The 18,493-nt window shown below is 38.9% G+C and overlaps 1 protein-coding gene across 1 annotated transcript; it reads left to right on the plus strand.

Moving 5' to 3' along the window:
* The first annotated feature begins 7,875 nt into the window (after nt 1-7,875).
* Nucleotides 7,876-11,782, plus strand: LOC126187432 (ubiquitin-like modifier-activating enzyme 1). Its single transcript, XM_049928506.1, has one exon. The coding sequence runs from the start codon at nt 8,049-8,051 to the stop codon at nt 11,205-11,207; it is 3,159 nt and encodes a 1,052-aa protein (XP_049784463.1). The 5' UTR covers nt 7,876-8,048; the 3' UTR covers nt 11,208-11,782.
* The last annotated feature ends 6,711 nt before the right edge of the window (nt 11,783-18,493 follow it).

Below are 18,493 nucleotides of genomic sequence, written 5' to 3' on the forward strand. Positions count from 1 at the left end.
CTGAACATATAAACAAATACGTAATCAGTGCCGTTTGTTGCATTGTAAAATGTTAATTACATCCGGAGATATTCGAACCTAAAGTTGACGCTTGAGTACCACTCCTCCGCTGTTCGATCGTGTGTATCGGAGAGCACCGAATTACGTAGGGATCCAAAGGGAATGGTGATGGACCTTAGGTATAGAAGAGACTGGAACAGCACATTACGTCCACATGCTAACACCTTTTTTTGGTCTTTTTCACTGACGCACATGTACATTACCATTAGGGGTGTGGTACACGTACACACGTGGTTTCCGTTTTCAATTACGGAGTGGAATAGAGTGTGTCCCGACATGTCAGGCCAATAGATGTTCAATGTGGTGGCCATCATTTGCTGCACAAAATTGCAATCTCTGGCGTAATGAATGTCGTACACGCCACAGTACTTCTGGTGTAATGTCGCCGCAGGCTGCCATAATACGTTGTTTCATATCCTCTGGGGTTGTAGGCACATCATGGTACTCGTTCTCCTTTAACATTCCCCACAGAAAGAAGTCCAGAGGTGTAAGATCAGTAGAATGGGCTGGCCAATTTATGCATCCTCCATGTCCTATGAAACGCCCGTCGAACGTGTACCTCACCCCTCACACACGATCGAACAGCGGAGGAGTGGTACTCAAGTGTCAACTTTAGGTTACAATATCCCCGGATGTAATTAACATTTTACAATGCAACAAACGGCACTGATTACGTATTTGTTTATATGTTCAGATGTGCTAACAAAACTAACGGGGTTCCATTTAAAAAAAACGTAGGTTTGTGTTAAAAAACATACTTCCGTGCATTTTTTAACGGTTTGTATTAACCAATTACACTAGCCCCTCTCCTCACGTTCGGTCTGTGGAATCGATTCGTCAGTATTTGATGTGGTTTACGAAATATATCCAGCGGTAACGTTAGGTGACTCACCCTGTATACTACTGTGCTCAGAGCGGGAGTTGCCTTCACTGGCGCCTGTATCCTGCTGTAAACATACCGATTTCACCAAGGCATGCTCTACCATCAGTGTGCAAGTGTCTTCTAATCTGGTCTGCTGAACTGCTCTCATAATGCAACCTAATTCACATACACTGCCATATTAAACCTGTTTTCTTGTAGCTTGTTACATTTGCCATAATCTAGTCGATATGCTGGCCTTCGGTGATGAAGAAAAACTAGATATTATTTTAATTTATGGCGAATGTCACAAAAATGCAACCGCAGCTGTGACACTGTATCCTGAACGCTACCCACATCGGCGGTGTCCATCACGTCGAACCATTGGCAACATGTGCAAGACACTCACGGAATCAGGAAGCTGGGCTCCCACCAAACGTCGACATACAACGCCAGCGACTGGCAATAGAAACGAAATTGCTGTTCTGGCTGCTGTAGCGCACAATCGTCAGGTAGGTGTACGAGAAATTGCACGAGGTGTAGGAATAAGCCACAGTAGTGTGTGCAGAATCTTGCATAATCGGCATCGGTTTCATCCGTTCCATATCTTACTCCCCCAAGAACTGTACGGGAATGACTTTGAATCCCGCATTACATTCTGTTGTTTTGCACTTAAGCAGTTGCAAGGTAATCCAGTATTCCTAAGCAATACATTGTTTACGGACGAGGCTTCATTTACAAATCATGGTAATGTGAATCTGCAGTACATGGACTACTGGTCCATGCAAAATCCCCACTGGATTCGCTAAGTCGCTCATCAACGACAGTGGAATGTCAATGTTTCATGCGATATCATTGATAACTGTATTGTAGGACCCTATTTTTACTGTGGAACATTGAATGGACAGCGGTATGCATAATTTCTTCAACACCCATTAGCGCTTCTCATGGAGGATCTAGGGTTGGAAACTCGTCTATCAGTGTGGTTCCAACAGGATGGATGTCCCGCACACAATGCAAAAGTTGCCAAAGACATTCTAGATGCGACATTTCCAAATAGGTGGATGGGGTGGGGAGGTACTGTGCGATGGCCAGCACGTTCCCTCTACTTGACGCCATTAGACTTATTTCTCTGGGGCGCAGTGAGAGACAGATTGTATCAAGAACCTCCAACGGCAGCAGAGGATATAAAACATCGTATTACTGCCACGTGTGCGGCAATATCTGTAGAAACTCTACAATCTGTCCAACACTCTCCTGTTACTCGTCTGCAAACGTGTATTGATGCAAACAGAGGGCACTTCGAACATATGTTGATGTGACACAGTTTCATTGGTCAGGATGTTGGTGTATTTTCTGTGCTGGATGTAATGCACAACAATACAGTTCTGTGGGTGACAGGGCATTGGTAAATGTATTTAGCAAGGTGAATTCAAGTGTATCTCTAATTGTAACTCTAGTTGTCATTTCACTAGAATAAACATACATTTACAATTTGAAAAATGTAACTTTACATTGGACGTTTACTTGTTTATTTTTGTGGATTGTGCGTACCTTCCCAATGTGTGAGGCCCTGATCCAGGCAGCGTGAGGTGCACACTTGAGTCTCAGGCTGTGCGCTAGCTGAGCGCTGCATTTATTTCAAGCGTCACCTTCACTTCACAATTTCTAGGGATGTAATTGACGTATTGCGATACAACCAACGCCTTTATTTTTGTGATTTTTTATGCTATTGATTGCATACGAAATAATAGGGGGTGGCCATTTAAAAATACACAAGTTTGTGTTGAAAATAGTATTTATTTAGATTTTAAATTTTCGCATAGTACGTTCATCCCGACGAAAACCGTTTTTGAATATCTATTGTTGTTCCAGAGATATTTGAGGTGCCAGAGTGAGGTGAGACATATGGGAATCGGTGAAATGTTGCGAGCAATGAGGATAGTGGGCAAGGGTCACAACATTAATTGATGGGAGGTGAACTAGGGTAGTCCTTGCAGTTGCAATAACTGCTATGTCTGGATGGCTTAGTGGTCAGAGCATCTTCCTTGTAAGCAGGAGACCCAGGTCTGAATCCTGGTTCGGCACAAATTTTCAATATTCCCCACTAATTTCAATCAATGCCGACTTGCAGCCAACGCCTGTAATTCCTTTGTATATTAATAAACTCTGTTATTGTTAGTTCTTTAATTCCAGTAACATATTTCAACTGTTTGTACCAAATATGGTACCTCATAGCTTCACTCTCATCATTCGATTCTGGTCTTAAGCATATTGATGTGATGTGACATTCAGTATGAATATACCCTGATGTAACAGTGATGCAATGCGAGATAAAATGAAGTGTCAGTTTGTTGAAGTCCAATGTGAACTGGCCTTTAGAAATAATAGAAGTTAGAAAAGGGAAAAGAGAGTTGTGTAGCCCCATATTTTCAGTTGAATGAGAGACCAAATTGAATTATTCACACATTTTCGACAATCTTAGAACTTCATTCATAAATAGATAATCATACAACTACCCACTCCTGTGCACATAGTTCCCCTCCAGTGTACATTTATTCATAGTTATTATAACACTACCCTAATAGAGGTCATAATGCTGTACAAATTTTATAGTTTAAGCAATATCACCTAGAAACAACGGCAAACAACCCTATTGTGATGTCATAGCCAAGTAGTGATCATAATCATAGCAGCCAATACCAAAATAAAAATGGTTAGCAGAGAGGACATATATAGTTATTTATGTAGACATGAGGCAGAAATAATTGACATTGCATACCTTCGATTAATATTGTGTATAGCATATACACTGAGCTGACAAAATAGTCCTAACATCGTAACGAACCTTCTTTTGCCTGCCGTAGTGCAGCAACTAGACATCGCATAGTTTCAACAAGCTGTTGGAAGTCTTCTGCAGAAATATTGAGCCGTGCCGCCCCTATAGCCGTCCATAATTGCGAAAGTGTTACTAGTCCAGGATTTTATGCACAAACCGACCTCTCGATTATGTCCCATACATGTTCAATGGAATCCATGTCATGCGACCTGGGTGGCAAATCATTCACTTAAATCGTCCATAATATTCTTCAAACCAGTCGTGATGAATTATGGTCTGGTGGCATGATGCATTGGCATCCATAAAAATATCAATGTTGTTTGGGAACGTGAAGCCTGTGAAGGTTGCAAATGGTCTCCAAGTAGCTAAACATAACCATTTCCAGTAAGCTAGACCAGAGGACGCCCATTATGGAGCCACCACCACGTTGCACAATGCCTTGTTGACATCTTGGGTCCATGGCTCTATGGGGTCTGCGCCACTCTCAAACCCTACCATCTGCTCCTACCAACTGACATTGGACCTCATATGACCAGGCCACGGTTTTTCATTCGTCTAGGGTCCAACTAATATGGTCACCAGCCCAGGAGAGACGTTGCAGGTGATGTGCCGTTAGCAAACGCAATTGCATTGGTCATCTGCTGCCATACCCCATTAACACTAAATTTCACCATACTATCTTACCAGATACATTTGTTGCATGTTCAACATTGATTTCTGTGGTTATTTCACACAGTGTTGCTTGTCTGTTAACACTGACAACTCTAGACAGGCATTGTTGCTCTCGATCGTTAAGTGAAGGCTGTCAGCAACTGCATTGTCTGTGATGAGAGGTAATGCTTGAAATTTGGTATTCTTGGCACACTCTTGACTCGGTGAATCTCAGAATATTGAATCCCCCACCAATTTCCAAAATCTAATGTCCCATCCATCTATCTCCAGTTACCACTCCGCAATCAATGTCTGTTAATTCCTATCATGTGGTTATAATCACCTCAGAAACCTTTACTGATGAATAACTTGAGTACAAATGACAGCTCCACCAATGCACTGCTCTTTTATACCTTGTGTATGTAACACTATTGCCATCTGTGTATGAGTACATCGATATTCCATAAGTTATATCAAATCTGTGTACAACATGTCTAGCAAATTTATAAAGAAAAATACTGATGACTTTGAAGAAATACGTTCATTTTGTGTGTATGAACTGTTAGGAACATTTGAAGTATTTTTGAGCCAACAGTAGTTGCTCAGTAAAACAACATTTATAAACTTAAGCACAAAGGCATGCATATCACACTATTTTCTGTTACCAATACAACTTCATGTCAAATTGAATGACAAGAATTTTATTTTACAGACCTCCTTTTGGATAGAGCTCCACTTTCTAATGATTATCAGTCACAATATGCACTAAATAACAGGACTGCACAGATAGATCGATACACATAAAAATTAATACACTCTCCTTTCACCATTTTCACCTATTTTTTTCTGTTAAGATAGCGCATCAACTTTATCTTTCAGTTCCTGAAGGCTGGTCTATGAAATGTTTTGTTAAATCCACATTCTGGCTAGCTACACTAATCTTGACACTTTCCTGTATTACTGCTGCCTACAATGTGTTCTTACTTCTGGTTGCTCTCTGGATGGTCCTGCATCTGAAGATAGGTAAGCTGGAAAGATCGTAAAAATGGATACCATGGCATTTGAATCAAGTCATGGTTTTGAAAGTGAAGCAGTTATGATTTTTCCATCTGTGGCAGATACTTCCCAGATAATGCCACTTGCTTTTAAATGCTTGTGACACACCTGAAAATGGGCACTGAAGTATATTAATCATAATATACTGAAGCCAAGTGATCCGACAAACAATAATATGACATAATCTAAAACATGCATTACTAAATTACGTTCAAAACAAAATTCACCACTGAATAATTACTAACCACGAGATCCTGCCATGGAATTCAATGGAATCACTTCTGTATCATTAGATTGTTTTTAGGACACTTGTACATGTGAACCTTGTTTCCTACTGTATAATAACCATTACTTTTTGGGTACACAATGTTTCATGACCATAATGAAGTTGGAACTGCATAAACATATATTATGTTGCGTTAGTCTCACAGAAAAAAACTTATGGTATGATTTCTGTGTACATAAATAACAACCTCATAACGATCACATAGCCCAGCGAGTTTTTTTATACACAACTCCTTGTTGATACAACACCAGTCAGCTGTTAACCTTCGCCACTTCTCTCTGACATCACAACTTCTAGTTCTCACAGTTGTTCAGCCTTTCCAGCTAGGTGATGTACGTTTGAGGCGAGAATTGATAGATTAAGAGAGTAACAAGTTTATCTTTGCTTTGATGTCAGCTTTGGAATCAGTTGTCAACTAGAAAATGGGTTTCTAAAGACCGAGTCACACTAGACGTCAACGGACCGTCATGTCATCTCACATCATGACATCGTCACGCCGTACACACTGGATAATACCTCAAATCAGCTCACTTAATCCAGTACTGAACCGTGTTGCTGAGGTTGTGAGTTGCCATCCAGGGTACAGAAACAGGGAGTAGTGTGTCGGAATTGAGGAACTAACAACGATAAAGGTTATTAATGGCCAATGAAAACTTCATAAAAGATGTCCTTGATTAATTTTGTGTGGCAGAATGCTGAGGAGTGAAATACCATTCAAAACTTCCACATTTATTTGCTAGCAAAAATATGAACATACTGAACAATATTAATAAGGAAATATGTACAGATTGTTTACCTTACGAGTTATGTTGTTTTCCTTACGTAGCAAATGACGTCATAAATAACTGTTTCTGTCCTTCAATAGATTTGACTTCTTTCGTAATACATCTACTCATGTTCTTATTTGCACACAGTGCAGGCATCACTGCTGTTATTTGATAAAGAAACCTTTACAAATATTTTGCCTCGCTTAAGAAAGAAAACACAATAAAGAAAACAGTCAAGTGCTGATGAAACATTTGCAATGAAACTAAAGCAAAATAATTAAAAAAAAGGAATTAAAGATTAAGAGAATACAAAAGCACAGGATCCACTACTATAACATGAGTGAGAGCGGCGAAAATACGTTAGCTTGCGATCTTAGCAGACGACGGCGCAGGTTCTCCTCCCCCCACCATCCCTCTCCCACCACAACCAACGTCACTGTCAAAATTTACTTCTCGAGAAACCTTGATGGTGACTTGAAGTGATGGCTACTGCTTAAGTGGATGTTGTCATTTGAAATGTGGAATGTTTTAACATGACGATACGGCAGGTGCGACTCGCTCTTAACCCGAAACCTAGGTCGTACAAAAATAATAAAGTTTCTTTGAACGAAGGCAAAAAGTGTTTCTTTTAGTTAGTACAACATAGAATGTTTCACCAGTAATCCACAGCTGAAACAGTTAAAATGACCAGTACAATTCAATCGGTTTCGAGCTATGAGTGTTTTGTCTCCGGCCGCTGCCAACACAGCGGAGCCGACAATAGAGTACGTGTGTGTACCATAGGCGTTACGAAGTAACTGTCGTGCTGTGTCGCGGCAATCCAGCAAGCACATGTGTAGTGCTAGAACTACATGATGAAAGTGCATCTTGATCGCCCAGCAGCTGTCCTGTGTTAGCTTTTGGTAGGAGTAACTTACGACTTCCGTTCCTCCTCACTCCTTGAAAAGTCAGTGGGGATGTTGTGAAGAAACTATGTATATTGTAGTCAGATGGGACCAGATAAAAATCATTCAGTCAATATTAAAAACTGCCATCATTATCTTGACTGCAGCTTGTACGGAGGTAGTTCACGCTGCCACTGCAACCTGACTCATCGCATCACTTTGCAGTGACATTACTTTAGTTACATGTGGAAATCCTGTTTCCAGCCAAGAACCACATGTTAAATAATTTTTTACGAACTGCCCTTTCATGAGTAGTCGCATGCAAGTGGAGTAATTCACTTCTTTTTCGGATCGCTAAAATATAATACAATTAAATTATGAAAGAAATTTCGTTTGAATAAAAGAATCTTTGTTACTGAATCGATAAACGACGTAGCATTTGTTTTCTTGGTTGTAGTATCTTTGAAATTGCTCTTTGAAGAGGGCATTAGAGCTTTCCATTAGTGTCTTTGGGAGCAGTTGAAGGTAACAAAGATTATTACAGTGTTATGAACTATGCAATTGTCTTTTAACGAAAAGACAGTGTTGATTTGTGATCGAAACATTGGAGTATACGCCTTCATAGTGAAAACTTTGTGTGTGCCCGATGTCTAGTTCTCGTGTGCTCGATAGTTCCGTAGATCCTGCAGCCAAGAAGAGAAAAGTTGCTACAGGAGACTCAGTAGTAGCGTCCTCTTGCTCCTCGCGCTCTGCAGAAATGGAGCAACCGGGATCATCCAACTGTGCCCCCGAGATCGACGAAGGACTTTATTCAAGGCAGTTGTATGTACTTGGTCATGATGCCATGCGACGCATGGCGTCCTCGAATGTTTTAATATCTGGTCTCGGCGGCTTAGGAGTCGAAGTGGCCAAAAATGTGATTCTTGGTGGTGTCAGAGCTGTCACGCTACATGATGAAGTTGCTTGTACAATGTCAGATTTGTGCTCACAGTTTTACTTATCTGAAGCTTCATTAGGAAAAAATAGGGCGGAAGCCAGTCTCAAACAACTGTCTGAATTGAATAATTACGTTCGTACTCAGGCGTATACCGGTCCACTGACTGAGGATTTTTTGAAACAATTCAGAGTTATTGTTTTAACAAATAGTAAACTCGACGAGCAGCTGAGAATCGCGGAAACCGCACGTGCCTTCAATATCGCACTTATAATTGCAGACAATAAAGGACTATTTTCACAGGTGTTCTGTGACTTTGGTGATGAGTTTACTGTCGTGGACACAAATGGCGAGGCGCCCTTAACTGCGATGATAGCCAGCATATCCAATGACATTGAGGGAGTTGTTACATGTCTGGACGATACTCGTCACGGGCTAGAGGACGGCGATTACGTTACTTTCTCGGAGATTGTTGGAATGACAGAACTGAATGGCTGTGAACCAATAAAAATTAAAGTTCTGGGTCCTTATACGTTTAGCATTGGTGATACAAGTAGTTATTCAAAGTATGTGAGTGGTGGTATAGTCACCCAGGTCAAAGTTCCAACTGTTATGCAGTTCAAACCATTGAAAGAGGCCCTTAAAGAACCAGAATTTGTAATAACAGATTTTTCAAAATTTGAGAGAGCTCCACAGCTGCATTTGGCTTTCCAAGCTCTCCACAAGTACCATGAGCAGAATGGGGACTATCCAAGGCTTTGGAACAATGATGATGCAGCTGCTTTCAAGTCACTTTGCAAGAAATTGAGTGTGAATGGTGGAAGTGACTATGAGGTTGGTAGTGATCTTCTAGATGTTTTCCCGAAAATATGTAGAGGAGATGTTAGCCCATTGAATGCAGCCATTGGTGGAATAGTTGCTCAAGAAGTAATGAAAGCTTGCAGTGGAAAATTTACTCCAATTTATCAATGGCTTTACTTTGATGCCTTGGAGTGTTTACCTAAAGATCTCACTGCAGAAAATCCTGAAAATTATATGCCAACAGGCAGTCGTTATGATGGGCAGATTGCTGTATTTGGAAAGGAATTCCAAGATAAACTGGGTAAACTTAATTACTTCATTGTTGGTGCAGGTGCCATTGGATGTGAACTTCTAAAGAACTTTGCTATGATGGGTGTTGGAGCAGGTGAGGGTGGTAAAGTTATTGTGACAGACATGGATCTCATTGAGAAGTCAAATCTCAATCGCCAGTTCTTGTTTCGACCACATGATGTCCAGCGCCCTAAGTCTATAACTGCTGCTAGAGTTGTTAAGCAGATGAATCCATATTTAAATATTGAGGCTCATGAAAATCGTGTTGGTCCAGAGTCTGAGAAAGTGTACGATGATAGTTTCTTTGAAGGTCTTGATGGTGTTGCAAATGCTTTGGATAATGTTGATGCCCGCATATATATGGATCGTCGATGTGTATATTATCGCAAACCACTTCTGGAATCAGGGACTTTAGGAACAAAGGGCAATACTCAGGTAGTTGTTCCATTTTTGACAGAATCGTACAGTTCGTCACAAGATCCACCTGAGAAAAGCATTCCAATATGTACCCTAAAGAATTTCCCCAATGCAATTGAGCACACACTACAGTGGGCAAGAGATTCATTTGAAGGTCTGTTTCACCAAGCAGCTGAAAATGCTGCTCAGTACCTCTCAGACCCTTCATTCATAGACCGAACAATGAAGCTTCCAGGAGTGCAGCCATTGGAAATTCTGGAGTCACTTAAGAAAGCTTTAGTTGATCAGCGACCATTAAGTTTTGATGATTGTGTTGCATGGGCCCGGTGCTATTGGCAAGAGCAATATAATGACCAAATTCGCCAACTTTTGTTTAATTTCCCTCCAGATCAGCTTACATCAAGCGGACAGCCATTTTGGTCAGGACCAAAAAGATGCCCAAAACCCCTTGAATTTTCAGTTGACAATTCTCTTCATTTGGATTACATTGTTGCTGCTGCTAATTTGAAAGCAGAGGTGTATGGTATTCCACAGAACCGTGATCGTGACGCTGTTGCTCGAATTGCTGCAAAGGTGCAAGTACCAGTTTTCGTTCCAAAACAAGGTGTTAAAATATCAGTAACTGATTCACAGGATCAGATGTCTAATGGAACTGGTGCTGTTGATCATGATCGCATAATACAATTGCAGAAGGAGTTGCCTGGTATCAGTGAGCTGGGTAATCTCCAGATAAAGCCGTTGGAATTTGAAAAGGACGATGACACCAATATGCATATGGACTTTATTGTTGCTGCTTCTAATCTGCGTGCTGAAAATTACGGTATCCCAATAGCAGATCGTCACAAGAGTAAGCTTATTGCTGGTAAGATTATTCCTGCTATTGCTACAACTACATCAGTAGTTGGTGGCCTTGCGTGTCTTGAGCTATACAAATTAGCACAGGGCTTTAAAAATATTGATGTCTTCAAGAATGGTTTTATTAACTTGGCCTTACCATTCATCAGCTTTTCTGAGCCAATTTCAGCTCCAAAAAATAAGTATTATGACACAGAATGGACATTATGGGACCGGTTTGAAGTAGTGGGAGAACTCACTCTCAAAGAGTTCCTTGATTACTTCAGAACTAAATATAATCTGGAAATCACAATGTTGTCCCAAGGTGTTTGTATGCTTTACTCATTTTTCATGTCTAGATCAAAGTGTGCAGAACGCATGGGACTTCCAATGTCTGAAGTTGTAATGAAAGTCTCAAAAAAGAAAATTGAGCCACATGTTAAAGCTCTGATATTTGAATTGTGTTGTAATGATGATAGTGGTAATGATGTTGAAGTTCCCTATGTTCGTTACACACTCCCAAATTAAGTTATTGTATTATTTGGTTCTAAATTCAACCAGATATTTTCTCATATTTTCAATGTTTAAATCTAATTTGAGCTTACAGTGTGGCTGTGAATTTTATATTTTCACATTCAGTAATTTCTGTTCTTACTTCTGTGTTTAGAATTTACAGTATTTTTAATAATAATGCCACAAAGTTCCAATATTTTTTATAGAAGTAGGGTGAAATTTATATCTGTGGAAAGTTATTGAGGCAGTTCATTTAGATTGTGCAGAATAATTTACAGGAAGTTTACTTCATGCATTTAACACACCTGTGCTCAAATCTAAATTTTTAAAAAGTATTCCATAGATTATAGGACTAAAACTAATGGATATGTCAATATTTTCAGTTTATATGTAGCCTGCTTACATCTCAGTATGAACTGTAGTGGATGAAGTGCTATATATGGTTGCGCATATAGTGAGATTGCTATATAAACAAAGGGAGTCTCATTATTGTATTCATAAATAAGATGCAAAAAAGCTCTTATCTTTTGTGTAATCTTTTTTATGAGTGATGTCTCAATTTGTACTTATGAATAAAGTGTTCGCTGATACATTGTTTTATTAATGTTACAAAATCATATGATGTCCCCTTAAATTTTCACTATCATGCATGGGCTCAAATGTGTATGCGCTTGATCAAGCTGTAAGAACTGTCCAGTAGATGTTTTCACGTATTTCCATCTTACTAATAATGTGTATGCCTGAAGTTTTATACTGCAATGGTTATATATATACATAAACCTGTTATGTTGTGCTGTGTGTGTGTGTGTGTGTGTGTGTGTGTGTGTGTGTGAGAGAGAGAGAGAGAGAAATAAAAAATAATTTTGTAGTTTGGATTTTCAAGTGCAGGTTTCACTTAATTGGCCCCTCTATTCAGTGTGCATTACTGGTGTGAATTTGCAATATAAAAAGGTAATTTCTGCAGAGACTGTAAATTCATTTGATGTAGTTTATTATTAGAAAGAACTTACAGACTATATGCTTGTTCTTTTGAGTGATAGCTGTTATTTTCCTTCATTTGAAAAGTCACTAAGGTGTTTGTTCACAGATGAAGGAATGGCCTATGTAGGTACAAAATTTAATCCAGGATATTGCTAAATACTCAATAGGAAAGTTCTATTGACTCATGCTGGAGCTTTATCCAAAGTATGGCATAGTATAAAATTGAATAGATATCGACTTACTCCAATGGAATGTAGTGCAAATCAGTTTGGTAAAACATTGGAGGATTAGTTACAGATGTCCAGTACAATGTAAACTCTCGAAGAATATTGAGAAGTGAACAGCAACAGATAGACACTCAGATTAATTCTACATTAAATAACTTAATGATAGATTTCTTGGTTGATTACTGTGTGAAGAGGAACGTGGTGCTTTGTTGTTCGTACAGTCCTTCTGAACGAATATTTGGTGCCAAAAGTGGGAGACCCGTTCATGAATATTTGTCTTTTCTGATATGTCAGAAGGTTCACAAAGCATGTAACTGTACCCCCTCCCCCCACAAAAAAAACTTTAGAGGTCCCTGATGAAATTGTGCTCTGTACAGAATATTAAAACATATATTACATGGACAAAATATACTTCTTATGAGCAGGACAGTTATTTCACAATCAAGTAGCTTCTAAGCAAACACTGCTTAACATGGAATTCTCTTAATATTTGTGTGTTGGTTTTATTTTATATATGAAACAGGAGAGAAAAACTCATGTAATGTGGCCTCCAAACTGATCCTGAATGCTAGTGTAACTATAGTTGTTTGGTGTGTCAAATGACTATTTAGATGGTGGTGATTAGCACAGTTTAAAATTTTAATTGGAATTTGGCTTTGGTCTCATCGGCAGTAATAGTTGTGTTTGTATTTCCTTGATTGTCTCAGATGCTTTGGTAATGGAAAACTTTAAATCGTCAAACTCTCACCCATTTCAGCAGTAGAGCAGTGGTTCTCACAGTTTTGCAGAACTCTCTTTTTTTCTCCCCCCTTCAATGTGGTTTTACTAGTAAACTACTGTTATAAGCATGAGACTATTTAACTGTGTGAATACAGAGGTTTTAATGTGGTATATCTGTGGAGCACAGTTAAATATTATTTGCTTGAGTACAACAAAATTCTTCTCCATTATTCAGTGTAATTTTCTGTTCATCCACATTTTAGCATTTGATTTTGTACTACTACTGTTCAAAGATATGAAGAAGGGTGATATTCCACTACAGATATCAAACATGCCCATCTGAGAATACTTACTGCAGAGAATTTAGTATATGAAGCAACAGCTTTTCTCTTCAGAACTATTATTAAAAAAATAAAGAAATCCACTTCTGGTGATGAAGAACTGTTATTTTTCATATTTTGCTCATGTTTATTTTAGCTAGGTTTGGAAACAATATGTCTGCGTCTTGCGGTAGCGTTCTCACGTCACACGCACGGGGTCCCAGGTTCGATTCCCGGCGGGGTCAGGGATTTTTCCTGTCTTGTTATGACTGGGTATTGTCGTTTTCATCATCATTCATCCCCATTATAGTTGGAGGAAGGCAATGGCAAACCACCTCCGCTAGGACCTTGCCTAGTACAGTGGTGCAGATCTCCAGCATCGTCCCTTACGCTCCTCGGAATATGGGACATCATCATCATCATCATGCACTGGTTTATATCTTCAGCAGATTAGGGGAAAAAATACTTTTTTTCTTGCGATATGCTTGTGTATTGCATCTGTTAACAAATGAATGTTGCAAGCAGATATGTTGCTGTATGAAGACAAACTTTGCATTAATGATAATGCAGTTAAAGTTGTCATTTATCACTTAACTGTTCCCAAAAAATACAATTTAGCCAAGCCGTTTTCCCTCTCTTCCACTGGTACGTTAATGCTCCATCCCCATCCCCTAAACCATGGTATGATCTCCCACCTTCCATACTGCTTTAACCTACCTACTTTACTTACAGCAGTTTCAGGTAAGTAGTTATTTTTCTGTCTCTCTCACTTCCCCTTTCTGCTGTTTGATATTTTCATTTTTTACTTTGGATTTCAATAACTTGACTATTCAGCGACTTAAAATATTATATCAAACACATTTTTGTATGGTACAGAAACAAATTATCTGGATAAAAGATTTTTTATATATATATAATATATATATATAAAAATCAGCAATAACTTTTTAATATATGAGATCCGAGAGAATAAAGAACTATTGGGCTGACAGGAAACTGAAAAAATTCTTTGTGTAAAGTTGGCTAGAGTGGTCCAGTGAAGGCCATAAAATGTAAACTAATAATAATATAACATTGTTTGTATAATTGGGATGTTGCAATTGTGCTAACACAATTTGCTCAAGTTATGTTATTTTGCTTTATAGGCAGAAAGATGTTCTTTTCCCAGCTACACGTAATCCTTATACTAGTCTCCTTTTCTGTTGTCATAATTTTGTTTGTCATTATATTGAATGGCTGTATCATCTGTTCAATCCCAAATTTTTTGTGATATTGTACCTTTTAAACATGTTTCCTTAAGAACAACACATTCTGGCCGTTTTTAGCTGCAGGCAAATCATCATTCTGAAAAGTATTGTTAAGTGGATGTTTAGTATCTTCCTACCATTGGAAAAATGACTGTCTCTTCATACTAAAGGCACATCCTGCCTCTAATCAAAATGAATAGAGTAGTGTACAGGTCTCAGAATTTGTGCTGTTGTCTGTGGTTATTTTTGTGTAATTTGAATCGTACGAGTTTCCCCAGAGGTAAATGACCTCATCTTTTGGTGTTTTACTAAGATCCTGGTTATTAACCAGTATAATGTCATTTTCCCAGAACAGGACAACTTTCATAGAGCAAGATCATCAGTTGTTTAGTTCGCCTCCAAATAGAATATATTTTCATATTTGTAGCCCTCTTCCTTCGTATTTTACCTCTAAAATGTAATAGCTGTATAGGTCATCTACTTATATAGAAAAGGTGCCTACACAACTGAGATACAAACCCAGACATTCTTACTCTTACGTGCGTGGTGGTACATGGATCCAAATTTGATACAGCAGCTACTTAAGATTAGAGGTTATTAAGGTGACATCTACAGTTTATTGCAAACACTAGGAAAAACACCCATATCAGGAAACAAACCAGACTGAAATAAAATTGTTGAAATTTCTCACTTTTGTTGAGGAATAGGTGAAACTGATGTTAACTCTACTTCTAATCAGAAAGACCTAGGGCCATGTGAATAACAGATGTTTCTTTGTGTGATCACTTACTTGAGAAACTTTGTCAATCTCTTCTTTGCTCTTGGAGTTGCAGGAACTAGTATTTGAACAGTTTTCTAAAACTACGTGTATCTCCCTCTGACTTAAAAATAAACTCAACCCTGCATCTTGTGCCCCCCCCCCCCCCCCCCCCCCTACCTCCAGCTTCTGTGACAGCCAGATTTGTGTGGTGACAGTGACATTCAATAATCAGCACTTCAAAACACCTTGGGTGTGATGTACCCGACCTCATTCACACCGGGTTAAAGTAAAATTTACACAAAGAAGGCAGGATGTGTAAATAAAAATGAAAAGCCTTATATTTCGTGCAAAATGAAGAGATTACCTTGATACCTTTTTGGTGTAATTTACAAAATTTGCCTGGAGTGATTTGTCATGTGTTGTTTTCTGTGGTATTAATGCACATCTACTAAAAACTTCATTCTATCCAAATACGTGTACAAGATTTCAAGCAACAAATATTTGCCATAATCCATCTAATTATGTGGTGGTGTGTTCCATACTCCATATGTGGTGCTTCCAACTATTGAAGGCAGTTTCCTTAAAATCTAAGATCAAAAGCTGTGGAAACCACGATCCATTACAGGTCAGTGAGTAAACTAATGTCTTATCTCTGAAACATACTGCACTGCAATAGGGATGCTAAGGTTTTTCATTTACATTAGTTGGAGACAATTCTCAATTACACTCAGTTTGCTTTGGTTTTGTTCAGTTAAGAAACACTCAACTGGGGCAATTTACTGATATAAAAAAAATATTACTGCTCAGAAAAAGATTGCAAGAAATGAATGGTGTGTCTCTGTGAAGCACCTACAGTGTGCTTACTGCTGGAGGAAGTGAGTTGAGTACAAAATGTATCAAAAATTTGCATACATGGAACAATTTTGAGGGTGGTGTCAAAAAAATATTGGTCCAATAATACACTTTCCTGTTGCACTGCACCAAGCACAGATTTTTTCATCATGGAATGGTTGCTAACACTGAGTTAGGGTTCTGCATTGTCCAGTACCTTGTGTTCTATGAATTCACCTGACCAGAAAGATGAAACCATGCTTCATCATTCATTGTTGTTGTGGTCTTCAGTCCTGAGACTGGTTTGATGCAGCTCTCCATGCTACTCTATCCTGTGCAAGCTTCTTCCTCTCCCAGTACCTACCACAACCTACATCTTTCTGTATCTGCTTAGTGTATTCATCTCTTGGCCCCCCTCTACAATTTTTACCCTCCACGCTGCCCTCCAATACTAAATTGGTGATCCCTTGATGCCTCAGAACATGTCCTACCAACCAATCCCTTCTAGACAAGTTGTGCCACAAACTCCTCTTCTCCCCAATCCTGTTCAATACTTCCTCATTAGTTATGTGATCTACCCAAATAATCTTAAGCAGTCTTCTGTAGCACCACATTTCGAAAGCTTCTATTCTCTTCTTGTCCAAACTATTTATCGTCCACGTTTCACTTCCATACATGGCTACACTCCATACAAATACTTTCAGAAACGACTTCTTGACGCTTAAATATGTACTCGACGTTAACAAATTTCTCTTCTTCAGAAACTCTTTCCTTGCCATTGCCAGTCTACATTTTATATCCTCTCTACTTCAACCATCATCAGTTACTTTGCTCCCCAAATAGCAAAACTCCTTTACTACTTTAAGTGTCTCATTTCCTAATCTAATTCCCTCAGCATCACCCGATTTAATTTGACTACATTCCATTACCCTTGTTTTGCTTTTGTTGATGTTCATCTTATATCCCCCTTTCAAGACACTGTCCATTCTGTTCAACTGCTCTTCCAGGTCCTTTGCTGTCTCTGACAGAAAGAACAATGTCATCGGCAAACCTCAACGTTTTTATTTCTTCTCCATGGATTTTAATACCTACTCCGAATTTTTCTTTTGTTTCCTTCACTGCTTGCTCAATATACAGATTGAATAACATCGGGGACAGGCCACAACCCTGTCTCACTCCCTTCCCAACCACTGCTTCCCTTTCATGTCCCTTGACTCTTATAACTGCCATCTGGTTTCTATACAAATTGTAAATAGCCTTTCGCTCCCTGTATTTTACCCCTGCCACCTTCCGAATTTGAAAGAGAATATTCCAGTCAACATTGTCAAAAGCTTTCTCAAAGTCTACAAATGCCAGAAACGTAGGTTTGGCTTTCCTTAATCTAGCTTCTAAGATAAGTCGTAGGGTCAGTATTGCCTCACGTGTTCAGATATTTCTACGGAATCCAAACTGATCTTCATCGAGGGCGGCTTCTACTAGTTTTTCCATTCGTCTGTAAAGAATTCGCATTAGTATTTTGCAGCCATGACATATTAAACTGATAGTTCGGTAATTTTCACAACTGTCAACACCTGCTTTCTTTGGGATTGGAATTATTATAGTCTTCTTGAAGTCTGAGGGTATTTTGCCTGTCTCATACATCTTGCTCACCAGATGGTAGAGTTTTGTCAGGACTGGCTCTCCCAAGGCTGTCAGTTGTTCTAGTGGAATGCTGTCTACTCCTAATAAAATGGAAAGGGTCTAACAAACCATCATTGATGTTATTCACAAGCCATGTGCTGTAATTTAACGTTTATATCATCCCCCTCCCCCCATACTTGCTGCACAACCGTCATGATATGCCTATAAGATGAATTTGTGTGTAGACTTCTTTGGGCACTGAATAATTCTTTGGAAAATTTCTGCAATAATTTCTGGTGCGAAAACTGAAGGAATTATTTGTCATTTTACATAGATCTGTAGGTGTGCCAATTTTTATAGAGACTGTATTGCTCTCTTTGCTGGCAATCTATCTGGATACTTGACCCCAAACATTTTGTGTGTTTCCTTAATGAAACCTGTTTTCACATATGCTTCCACAATTTGAATTCTTTCTTCTATTGTGAAAGTCACTATGCAGACTGCAAAGAGGAACATCTTAACTTCACTGATGAAATAAAATAAAATGCTGATGGAAGAATGCTAACAATCTATTATTTTATAAAACTGTCTGTTG

This window comes from Schistocerca cancellata, chromosome 5 (genome assembly GCF_023864275.1).
Source record: "Schistocerca cancellata isolate TAMUIC-IGC-003103 chromosome 5, iqSchCanc2.1, whole genome shotgun sequence".
NCBI classification, from domain to species: Eukaryota; Metazoa; Arthropoda; class Insecta; order Orthoptera; family Acrididae; genus Schistocerca; species Schistocerca cancellata.

What these genes read in the sequence shown, in the direction of transcription:
- LOC126187432 (XM_049928506.1), top strand. Translation starts at nt 8,049, where the DNA reads ATGTCTAGTTCTCGTGTGCTCGATAGTTCCGTAGATCCTGCAGCCAAG.